Source organism: Sorex fumeus, unplaced genomic scaffold (assembly GCF_029834395.1).
Source record: "Sorex fumeus unplaced genomic scaffold, SorFum_2.1 ptg000026l, whole genome shotgun sequence".
Classification (NCBI taxonomy): Eukaryota; Metazoa; Chordata; class Mammalia; order Eulipotyphla; family Soricidae; genus Sorex; species Sorex fumeus.
In genome coordinates, this window is record NW_026606083.1 from 17,877,398 (window position 1) to 17,889,680 (window position 12,283).

The 12,283-nt window shown below is 41.3% G+C and overlaps 1 protein-coding gene across 4 annotated transcripts in view; it reads left to right on the forward strand.

Moving 5' to 3' along the window:
• The window catches only part of MLLT10 (MLLT10 histone lysine methyltransferase DOT1L cofactor), a 116,636-nt gene extending 104,571 nt beyond the window's left edge, over positions 1-12,065 (forward strand). For all 4 annotated transcript variants that reach the window (XM_056114532.1, XM_056114534.1, XM_056114533.1 and 1 more), the window contains 7 exons: positions 1,417-1,571; positions 3,290-3,478; positions 3,871-3,959; positions 4,086-4,438; positions 5,593-5,689; positions 7,413-7,622; positions 10,358-12,065. In XM_056114532.1, the coding sequence (XP_055970507.1) occupies positions 1,417-1,571; positions 3,290-3,478; positions 3,871-3,959; positions 4,086-4,438; positions 5,593-5,689; positions 7,413-7,622; positions 10,358-10,402 (1,138 nt within the window). In that variant the 3' untranslated portion in view covers positions 10,403-12,065. The remainder of the gene's footprint in view (positions 1-1,416; positions 1,572-3,289; positions 3,479-3,870; positions 3,960-4,085; positions 4,439-5,592; positions 5,690-7,412; positions 7,623-10,357) is intronic.
• Positions 12,066-12,283: the final 218 nt, after the last annotated feature.

Genomic DNA, 12,283 nt, shown 5'->3' on the forward strand with positions numbered 1-12,283 from the left:
AGCATTCCATATGGGCCCCAGAGCACCGTCAGGAGTAACCTGTGATCATTGCTGGGTATGACCCCAAAAACAAAACAAAACAAAATCCCTAAGAATGTGATAAACTAAATTGTGTTTAATCTACTATTTGCAGTAGGATGCGCTTCTCTACATAGCATATATTTACATGTAGAATAAAAGGCTTCATTTGTTTAACTTCTTATTTAAAGAGATTTTTGCAAAGACACAGTGAAGGCAGTGACAGCCCACTGGTGCCTTGTCCTGGTGCCTGTAAGGAACCTGAGCTTTATCATTCCCAATTATGAGTATGGGAAAGTTTCTGCATCCTCTTCGGAAAGTTTCTGCATCCTCATCACACTTCCCTGTATGGACAGACATTGAGCCAATAAACTGGATTTGATTTCTCACTAGGTTGTGGTGAGGCTTGCATGTGGAGACTTGGAAACAAATGCCCTTCACCTGTGTATTATGATTACCAGAATTGGCACCAATTAGTAACTGATCGAGAGGAAATACTTCATGATAGCCTCTAATAAAATTATTTGAACTGGGTTTGTGCTTAATCTTAATAAAACTCCTTAATACACTTTCAATTTTTTTTTTTTTTTTTTTTTTTTTTTTTTTATAATTTATTTATTTATTGAATCACTGTGGGAAAAGTTACAGAGCTTTCGGGTTTAGGTCTCAGTCATGTAGATACCGAACACATTTCCCTTTACCGATACTCATTTTTAACCCCGAACCCCAATAGACCCCCATCTCCCACCCCTCCCAATTCTTGTGAGGTAGATGAGTTCTAGTTAATACTCTATCTACTTTGACTAGATAGATTATTTCGATAAAAGATGCACAATTATTGTTAAGAGTTTACGACCCACCCCCCCCCCCCAATCAGACATGCTGAAACAGCGTTGAATACACTTTCAATATTAAAATTACAAGGCAGCATTTAAAATTTATAACAAAGCTCCTTTAAAATTATTAAAAACTTTGATTGTTTTTGGCTGTAAGTGAAAATGCTTATTATATCAGTAGAGCTATGCTGTGTTTCTCTGATACATTCAGAGTGGTAGAATGCTTGGCCAATTATTTTAACATCTTTTTAATCCTGTTCTCCAAACTTTTATCAAGCACTTTTGCATCCTGTTTTAGAGATTATTGGTTATATATTTTCATTTTTCAGTAATTTTAATTATCAAGTAAGGCCAGCTATTTTTATTTCCTTGCTTTTGTTATTTGAGAAGAAGAATGATTACCAATCCTGAGGGTAGATTATGGGTTTAACTTTTCTCTAGCATAGGCAGCCTGGATGTGGAACCCTCATGCAGGAAACGGGTCCGCAAAATGTGAAAATCATCGCGCACGGTCCCCGAAGGTTCCCCTTCTGTTTAACCTGAGAATTAATGTCTTCCACAGATCCCCTGTAAGCAGCTTACAGATTCGTTATGATCAACCTGGCAACAGCAGTTTGGAAAATTTGCCTCCGGTAGCAGCAAGTATAGAGCAGCTTCTGGAGAGGCAGTGGAGTGAAGGACAGCAATTTTTATTAGAACAGGGTACACCTAGTGACAGTAAGTATTCTTTCCTTGTCTTTAAAGAAAGAGAAATAGGTGAGTTGGTGGGTGGACAGGAAGGCGGGCCCGATGCAGAAATCACTTCATCCGGAGCAGCATTGTAATTAGGAAACATGTTTAATGTGGAAAGAAAACATAACTGAGTGTTTTGATAGCTCAGTTGCTGCAGGTTTTACTGCTCAAACTTGAATCCCTATTATTAACAAGTTTTTTTTTTTTAATGGTAACTTCGAATGGTAGCTTCCCATCTGTAGAATGGGAGTAAGAATATACCTATTTTAGCGTGTTGTCTTGAGATCTCAAAAAATGAAAAAATCAGAGGGGCTGGAGAGAGCTCAGAGGGTCTGGGAGACCTGGGCTTGATCCCTGGCCATGTGTTCCTTGAGCATTGCCAGAAGTCACCCCAGAGCACAGAGCAAGAGGAGTCTTTGGAACCATTGCCCCAAACAATTAGTTTTTCCTTGTGCAGAGAATATTGCTCAACTCAGCATTTTCTCACTGAGTATTAAATGTTTAAAATTGTTATAATTTTGGTACTTTGCTTTTCTATAGTGCTTTGTAATTGTATGAATTTTAAAGACTTGCTATTAAACATATCTGATAGTTTAGTGGAGGAAAACTTGCTACTTCTGGAGTATTTACTTTTTAATATCTCTCCAATTAAAGTATTAGAGCATACCATGAGTGAAAGACTCTGGAAAAGCAGTATTACTTTAGGTGATGATTAGCTGAAATGACCTAGTGCTAAGGAAGAAAAAAAAATGCAGGTGGGAGCGTTGCAGGAGGAATTGCTAGTTTCGAAAACCAATGAAAATTAAAAGTTTTTGGTATTTTATTTTGTGAAGATGGCAATATTTTGCTTATTGTTAGCAGATAAGTACCATACATTGGTATTGTTATGATTGGTATCCTGACCAAAAAAAAGCTAATTGTGAGGAAATGGTGCTCAGGATAATCCTTTAAACATAATTGCTGGAGGACAGGTTTAGCCAAGTGTTACTGCATCTCATTTGGGTATGTTGGGGCTTTCTTTGTGGGATCTTGAAGAGGAGGGATAAAAGTTAAATCCTTGGGAAATGACCATATGTGTCTCTTAACAGTCAAATTGTCTTTGGAATGCCCTGAGGGCATGTTAAACAAATGCAACTTTTTAATACATAGAACTTTTTAAGTGTCCATCACAGAGGCAGAAAAGCTGCACTGTGTGTTGTTAGCAGTCGTCTCTGCCCGAATGGAACAGTGTCTGAGCTGCCGAGGCAGGACTGAGGCAGCCGCGCTCACACACTGCTCCCTGCTGGGGCGTGTGGGAAGCGGCCGGAGTCAGTGGGACCAGGGGCTTGGGGAGCCACCCGGATCCAAAGGTATCCTCTTTCTGCCAGATGGGATGATGCCCCTCTCGTTCAAATTGCATTCATGGCAGCTGTTACAGGCTCTTTGGATTTCAAAATTTAATTTTGTTTTTGTGAAACAAAGTAAAGTGTTCTTAACTTTTTTTTCTCTGAGAATAAAATTGATCTGAACCAGGGTGGGTTACAGGTTTCTGGAAGGCTTGTCCCAGAAATTTCCTTTTATGCTATTTGTACCTGGCGTGTTTTTATCCACATAAATATTTAGGAAAGAAACCGCATAGAGTTGAAGACAGCATGCCTGGGAAAATAGTAAGCTCTGGATATCTACTTTCCTTTATTATTAAGAATCATCCCAATGCTTGCTAGTTCTAGGGATGCTGAAGACATTGCACCAACTGCAAGTTGAAAACCGTAGATTAGAGGAACAGATTAAGAATTTGACTGCCAAAAAGGAACGCCTTCAGTTACTGAACGCACAGCTCTCAGTGCCTTTCCCGACAATAACCACCAACCCCAGCCCGTCCCATCAGATGCATGTGTTTTCAGCACAGACTGGTAAGTGTGAAAATGGGAAGAATATAGTCTGACTTAATTTTTCCTTAATTGAATAGGAATTGGTCACCAGGTATGTCATATGAAAAAGCAAATTGGTAGGTTACTTTTGATGAGCATAATTAATTCCTTGTATTGATCAATTTGAATTTTCTAACTTGTGTAATATATCATTTAAGGATTTATTTATTTCAGTAGATTGTACTATGTTGACTTAGAAACCTTAGCAGTCAGTAGAGGACAGATTTTTCTATTTATGCTGGTCTAAGGAAGAGCAAGTCCTAATATTTTAGTGTTTTTAATGTGGGCTTCAGGGGAAGCTTTTAGATAGCCTTTATTTTCACGGGTAATGCCATTTAAAGAAGTAAAAAGATTTCTGTCTTTTGTGATTCTAGCTCCTCCTACAGATTCCTTGAGTAGCAGTAAAAGCCCCCATCTAGCAAACAGCTTTTTGCCTGATAATTCTCTGCCTGTGTTAAATCAGGTAAGTTTGGTATGACTGGTCTCATCCCTGAGCCTCACTTAGGAGCCACAGTACTACATTCAATGGCTTTTAGATATTTAAAAAGTGGGTCATTTACAACTGAAACGCCTGTTCCCCTTCCCTCAGGATTTGACCTCCAGCGGACAAAGCACCAGCAGCTCCTCGGCTCTCTCCACTCCCCCTCCTGCAGGGCAGAGTCCCGCCCAGCCGGGCTCCGGAGTGGCTGCAGTTCAGCAGGTCAACGGCGTGGCTGTGGGCGCACTGGCTAGTGGAATGCAAACTGTAACACCCACCATTCCTGGAGTGGGTGGAATGATTGGCGCTTTGCCAGGTAACCAACTGGCAATTAATGGCATTGTAGGAGCTTTGAATGGGGTCATTCAGACTCCTGTTACAATATCCCAGAATCCTACCCCCCTCACCCACACAACTGTACCACCTAATGCAACACATCCAATGCCAGCTACACTGACAAACAGGTAAGAAACTTCCTTAACTATCTCAGGGGGCTTCATTGCAGCCAGCACCCGTGTCTGTGGTTTAGCCGGGGGGTTTCGGTCTGTTCCTTTAGATGTACGATGAGAAAATGAAATCCACCAAGCTTTTTAAATTAATTAATTAATTTTGTTTTTTGGGTCACGCCCGGTGATGCACAGGGGTTACTCCTGGCTCTGCACTCAGGAATCACCTCTGGCAGTGCTCAGGGGACCATTTAGGATGCTAGGAATCGAACCTGGGTTGGCCATGTGCAAGGCAAATGCCTTATTTGCTGTACTATCACTCCAGCTTCAAATATATTTATTTTTGAAGTTTAATTCAACTTAAGAAAATTAACTCACTTTATCATCAAAGAATTAGGTATATTCCTGTACTGGAATTTTTAGTATTGACCTGTGATACCTATTTTTAAATGCTAATTTTTCTTATTTTCTTGTATATTGCCTTTATATATATCATAAGTTCCGAGGAAAGGTAACATTGTAACAAAGACCATGTGAATATTGGTTTCTCAAATTCCACCTATTTGATTTTGTTAACTTTGTAATCAAAGATTTTGATAGAGAATGAAAGTTGAATATTTATCTGATCAGGTAATTCTCAAGGAGAAATACTGTATCATTGTGCTAGAACTTTGTTTGAATGTTTGTTCAAAAGAAGAAGGCTCGAGTCATGTTGTTACTAAAAAGTATTTTTGAGGAATAAATTATTTGAAATGGATTTGCAGTGAATGCCAGTGGACCTTGCTTCTGGTGCGCTTTTTGTTGGTGTTTAAGTTTACTGTCTGGATCATTGAAACAAATCATTAGTTGTATGTTTAGATTCTTTGTCCAAAACTATGTTACTTAGTGCAGGTCACATCACTCTTGCATGATGAGATCATTATATGGGCATGTTCTGAACGAGCGACTTTCTCTCTTCCAAAACAATGGCATGTCTGCTTGGTTTACGGTAAAGAATGTTTACCAACACTGAATTCTTGTGCAGCTGCACATGAGCGCACATATGCATGCACATGTAAAGAGGAGATTTACTCGTCACTGTTTTCAGTGTTACGACTAAAAACTTATTTAAAATGAAGTTTAAAAGCATTAAAGATTCACAGTAGAAAGTAAGAATCTTAATCATTTTTCAGTGCCTCAGGACTAGGATTACTTTCTGACCAGCAGAGACAAATATTTCTCCATCAACAGCAGTTTCAGCAGTTGCTAAATTCTCAGCAACTCACACCAGTAAGTTCTTTTTTTTTAAATAGTATTTTATTTTTAATTAGAATTAAGTCATCTAAAGCCTAAGTTTTCTCAGATTCTCCTTTTTTATTTATTGGGGCGGGGGCGGGGGACTGCTAACCTGGGTCAGCAGTGCTCTTGGCTGCTGTCGGCCGCTGTCGTACCTCCTTCACTGTCTCCGGCCCCAGCTCCAGCGTCTGAACCATTTCGTTGATGGCAACTCCATGCATGGTTGTGTAACTAAATGTGAGGACTACAGAAATGTTGATAACAGCAAAAGACTTATGCATTGTTCACAACTTAGTTCAGTGTTAACTGCGTAGTGAACCAGAGGTATATTCTGGCAGTACTTGACTGTATTGTATTTCTCAGGCAAAAAGGGTGGGAAACTAAAGAAACTGGAATTGAGCATGGGCGTGGTTTACCACTGTGGAGGGGGACAGGATCCCCAAATGGTTTGTCTTCATTCAGGTTCGCCGGTGATCCTGGGAACTGACATGCTTTGGATTGATTTTCAAATAGCAGCATGTGCTGGGTGGTGCTGTTGTAGCCTGGTGGTAGAACAGTCAGCTTGGGCATCTGTTTTCATCTTTCACCTGGCAGGGCTTAGGGGCCACTCCTGGGATGCCAGGGATTGAACCCTGGTCGGCTGAATGCAAGGCAGGCGCCTTACTCGCTGTGCTCTCACTCAGGCCTTGACATCTTTTTTCAGAATGGCTCTTCATTTTCCCAGGGAGTGGGTACTATAGACAGACACTTAGGGTAGCGACAGCTGCCTAGAAGAAAGGAAGATACTGCAGGGGCCTAGAGGGGACCGGGCAGTAAGACCGGCTGCCTGTCAGGTGTCCCCACCTCCGTCCTCCACCCTGAACTTTGGACTGTCCTGGATTTAGTTGTGCCCTGCCTGTGCACATAGTCCATCTGACCCCGCTGCTCTCCTGGCGCAGTGCCCCTTAACCTGTAGGACGTGTGCCTGTGTAGCCCACGTGAGAACTGCCTGGCAAGTCGCTTCTAGATAGTGGTTTCTCCTGGCAGTGATAAGACACTGACATGTATGTTGGTTACTCTCTTTGCCCCATAGTGCTCAAACAAAAGAGAAGTATCTGTAACTAGTTTCTGACACATAGGAAGTCCTCAGAAAGTAAGCAAGTGCTGTACCAAGGCAGCATTCAAGACTCAGTTTCTGTTAGTATAAGTGAGAACTGTACACATCCCAGAATTTACAATTCCCAGATTTTGTGTTTGGCTCACAAAAGTATGTTCTAAAGTCTAGTTTTGGTTTTGGGGCCACACCCGCTAATGCTCAGTGGTTACTCCTGACTCTGCACTCAGGAATTAACTCCTGGCAGTGCTCAGGGGACCATATGGGATGCCAGGACTTGAACCCAGTTCACCTCATGCAAGGAAAGTGCCTTACCTGCAATACTATCATTCCAGCCTCCTCTAAGTTGTTCTTTAACATCATGGACAAGCTAATTTGCATAGGGATCTCCTATATTTGTCATATTTTGAAAATAAACCACTCATTAATGATATCAGCATTTTATGGTAGATGGTTATATAGTCCATTGGATTTTTCCAGATGAGTTACTCATTTTCTGATGTAGGAGTATGAAGGGGGTACTTGCTAAATATCTAATTTTAAGGAAGAAAACAGATAACGGTAAGCTTTCCTGCTGGTGAGTTCTGTAACTGGGAAATTACCTTCTACATATTTTTCCCTAAGGAGCAACATCAGGCCCTTCTGTATCAGTTAATGCAGCAGCATCACCACCAGCAGCACCACCAGCCTGAATTGCAGCAGCTCCAAATCCCTGGACCAACACAAATACCCATCAACAACCTGCTTGCAGGTACTCAGGCCCCACCACTGCACCCAGCCAGCACCAACCCCTTCCTCACCATTCACAGCGAGAACGCAAGTCAGAAAGTAACGGTAAGTAGCTTTGCTTTTTGTTGTTTTGGGTCACACCCAGCGATGCTCAGGGCTTACTCCTGGCTCTGCACTCAGGAATTACTCCTGGTGGTGCTCAGGAGACCATATGGGATGCTGGGAATCAAACCCAGGTCAGCCGCGTGTAAGGCAAATGCCCTACCCACTGTATCGCTCCAGCCCCTAAGTAGCTTTGCTTTATCCCAGCTGCTGGAGAATGATGATAAAAATTGCATTCATTCATCCACGATGGTTTTCTCTTGGTGGCTCTCACTTATTTCTTAGAGGTATTATTCTCTCGATAATTTATTCTTTGAACCAGCTGTTTCAGTAGCTGGATAGTATAAACACACAGAACCTAAGCCATTTTGGCTGCTATATGAGATTTGAAAGCCAGTTATAAGTCTGCAGTTCTTAACATAAAATGATGTTTTAGTTACAATAGGACTGGAACGATAGCATCGTGGGTAGGGCGTTTGCCTTACACGCAGCCAACATGGCCAACCTGAGTTCGGTTCCTCCACCCCTCTCGGAGAGCCCGGCAAGCTACCGAGAGTATCTCACTCGCACGGCCAAGCCTGGCAAGCTACCCGTGACATATTCGATATGCTAAACACAGACAGCAAAGTCTCACAATGGAGACGTTACTGGGCCCGCTCGAGAAAATCGATGAACAATGGGAGGACAGTTAGACAGTGACAGTGACAGTTACAATAAATGGATATGGGGCAAGCCAATCAAAAGATAATAGTTGCTGCTTTTTTTCCCCCTTTTTTAGGCTTTTGGGCCACACCCTGCGGTGCTCAAGGGTTACTCCTGGCTCTGCAGTCAGGAATCACTCCTGGCGTTGCTCAGGGGATCATAATGGGGTTCTGGGGATCAAACCTGGGTCGGCAGCATGCAAGGCAAATGCCCTACCTGCCGTACTATCACTTTGGACCACTTGTCACTGCTTTTTAAGGATCTATAATTGTTTTTTATTGTAGAACCAGTCCAGTCGATCTATAGTATATAACATGGAATTATATTTATAATAAATTTAATATATAAACTTCCAGGAATTCAATTATTTTACTGGATTATTCATCAGAAGAGAGCAATGCATAATCACATTTGAAATGTACTCAGTTTTTTACTAATTCAATCTAAGTCATAATCAATTTCATCTTACTCTTCAAGTGTACAAGTGGCCATCCCTTCCCAGTGAGCACTGCAGTTGTGTCCTAGATAGTATCCTGCATTTCAAGGCGGTTACTTTCTGTTAACTTCCCCCTTCAATTAGGTTGACCTTCCTGGAGCATAAATGTCTCCCCTCAATTCCGGTCAGGGTAGCCTCATGTCTCCTGTTAGCGGAAGGGTCCTGGGATGTAGAGGAGACTGGACACTCGGAGCCAAAGCGGACAAGAAGTGTTGAGAGTCAGCTTGCTCTGATGGGCCTGAGGACTGCTCCTTGCTGCGCTTTTCTAGTCTTCAAAATGTTATTGTGTTTAGTAATGAGAATTCTTAAATATATAGGTCTGTGGGTTTTTTTTTTTAATTTTTCTTAAATTACTATTCAGTGCCCCTTTTTTGCCCCAGTATCTCTGACTCTAGTGAAAACTCATTATTGCAGACTTAATTTGCCATTGTTTTGCTGACATGGGGATTTTCAGTGATTCAGTATTAATTTAGAATTTTTTGTGCTATCTTTTTTTTTCTTGTTAAAAAGTGAGTTGCAAGCTAAATGTTCCTGAATTATACAGCAAAAAATATATTCTTAATAGAAAAATCTCAATAATAATATAAATAAACTGATAATTAACTAATGATGACAAGTAAGGCCAGGAAAAAATTTTTTTGAGGACCCTGCTATTTGCCAGGGTACTATTTGTTAGGTACAGCAGTATGTGTGGTTTCAGTCTTTAAATTAGAATAGGGTTGGAGGACATGCTTTGCAGGCAGGAGGCCGCCTTTGATCCTTGCCACATCCTAGTTCCCCAGCATTACCAGAGGATTCCTGGGGGCCTGGCCTCCAAACCTGCCAGTCCCAAACTCAAATAGTGACAGATTACGAACTCCCTCTCCCTTTTCCTTTTCATCTCTCCCTTTATCCCCTCGTCCTCTCCCCCTACCCCCTTTCTCTCCCTCTCCCTCTCTCTCCCTCTCCCCCTCTTGCTCTTTCCCTCTCCTCCTCCTCCCTTCCCCCTCCTCCCTTCCCCCTCCCTCCTCCCCTTCCCTTCTCTCCCTCTCCCTCCCCCAGGACAAATATGTAGCAAATGTGGACTCAGGTCTCATGCCCTTTATATTTTTAGGCCATAAAAAATTTTGTTTTCTAGACTATGGTGTTACTGCTGCTGTGAATAAGTGGATTTCTTGTTTGTTTGTTTGATCCACACCCACCTAGTGGTGGTCAGGGCCGCTTCTGGTTAGGTGCTTGTAGACTGGTGGCAGGGATTAGGCTGGCCTGGGCCTGAGGCTTGAGCCTGGGTCTCCCACGTGCAGCTTGCCCTCTGCGCCCTTAAGAGTCCTCCTGGCGACGTGTTCATGTATTCACTGTTGTTTGATATTTTCAAACTGCTTGTAATATTTACCACCGCATTTGTCTTTTCACGGCTTAAAAGTAGCCATGCCAGTTTACAGATTATAAGAATATCATGTATCATATTTTTATCTCAGCTATAATTTCAGAGGATATTAACTCAGAGTGGGCCCAAAACTAATTTAGTTAATGCATCTGACTTTGTTTGTTTTCACTGTAGAGATTAAGTGATAAAACTGGGCCTGTTGCTCAAGAGAAAAGTTGACCCTGGAGAAGCGTCTGGAAACGGCCTCTGCTGTGTTGCCCTTCCCTGGTGCTCAGTGCTCCTGCCACACCTGAAGAAACCAACTGCACAACAAAGAGTTACTCGCCACAAGGACGTTCTTGTATGGCTTTGATTAATTTCTCGTCGCTTTATTGCACTGAAATGAAATTCCCATATCCCCAAACCCTTACCACCCATATTTTTTTGAACTTTAAACGAAAATTTAATAAGTAACTTTTACCGATGAAATAATTTACATGCAATGAGTTCATCAACCTAAGAGAAATTTAATATAGTTGGTGCACAACTGAATTTGTTCTGAATGGGAGAGATGAATAGCAAAACTAAAGTCTCAATCCACTTATAAACTATTTGATTTTATTGTACAAGTTGGAATATGAGATATGATCTTTTATTTGGGTTAAGTATGCTTGCTCTGAGAGTCAAATCTTGCATTTTAAGGAACTGCCCGATCCTAATGGAGGTTTATTGGTTAAATATTGCAAATAAATAGGTTGTAACTGGGACTTGGCAATCTTTGTTGTAAACTTTCCTCTTTAATGGAATTTGGCCAATATTGGTAATCAAGTTAGGATGGTAATGTCTGCTTATGCTACATGTAATTTTGAAAAAAGTGTTATGACCTACCCATATTTTTAAGAAACCTTGAGTTAAGTGAGTTCTAAGGGCTGCTGGGGAGAATAGATCAGTTCAAAGCGGAAGACTTCTTTCAGAAAGGGGGCCACTCTGGGGTCTGCCGGGAGGGTCCGGCCTTGATCAAGTGCCTGTTATGTCCATTGTGTTGAAGCGGCTCTGGACAGCCGAGCTCACTAGAGTCAGTCCGTGTAGAGGAGGGCGAGTCAGCGTGGCGCCAGCAGCCTTCCCGCGCTTCTGCCTTTACTGAAAACTTTCTATGCCACTGTAGATAGCTCAGGCAAATCTAGTACCTGGGTGTTTATCCACTAATGAGTCACAAGAAATAGAAGTAGATTCGGTAAGAATTGAAAAAAGACAGTAAGGTTGTTACTGACAATGCTTCTTAAACCAAACAAAAATAAGAGCGTCATCACTACAGTTCCTGAAAACAGGTGAAAGCCAGGGTCTAGCTCCTCCCGTTCAGGCCGCCACACTCCCGGGGTGACAGAGTGGCAGCAGAGACACGAAACCATCAGGGACGCGGTCACTGGACTGTTCTTACATGTGTGAATTATTAGTGGAAAAGACCCAGCTGTGATTAGACCTCCACTGTGTACTTAGCTGGAAGAACATGTTAATTCTGCAATATGTCTCTTGGTTAAACATTGCACAGTTCTTACCTCATTTCTGTAAATAAGGTTTTGTGAATCTGTTTTGTATTGTGAAAATTCATAAATAACATTGATATTTTGATTTGTAATATTTCTAATTGGTAGATTTAATTGAAAAGTAAAATTAATTTATTTTTATATGTTCAGGGGAATTTTAAAGAAAGTCAAATCTTTTGTAGATAATTAAAAAATCGGTGTGGTTTATTTTACTTATTAACCCACTGGTTGTTATTCTGTAACAATTTGTATAAATGGTAAATTTTGAATGTGTTGTTATTTTACCTAGATGTAAAATTCCACATGTATTAAAGAAAATGTACAAAGGTTTTGTTAATAAAATTTAATAATGTTTATAACTCTGTGCCGTTCTCCCATCCACCCATTTTATTGAGATGTAATTGCTATTTGGCAATATGTCGCTCAAGAGGTCCAGATGATCTCACTTACGTAGAGTGAAACTACCATTGTAAGTTTAGTTGGCATCCGTCATATCATCTACCACCGAAAGAAAAAAAGTTTCATTTTTTGAGAAATTCATTGGTGGCCTGTTTTTCTCTGTAGTTCGCATGGCAGG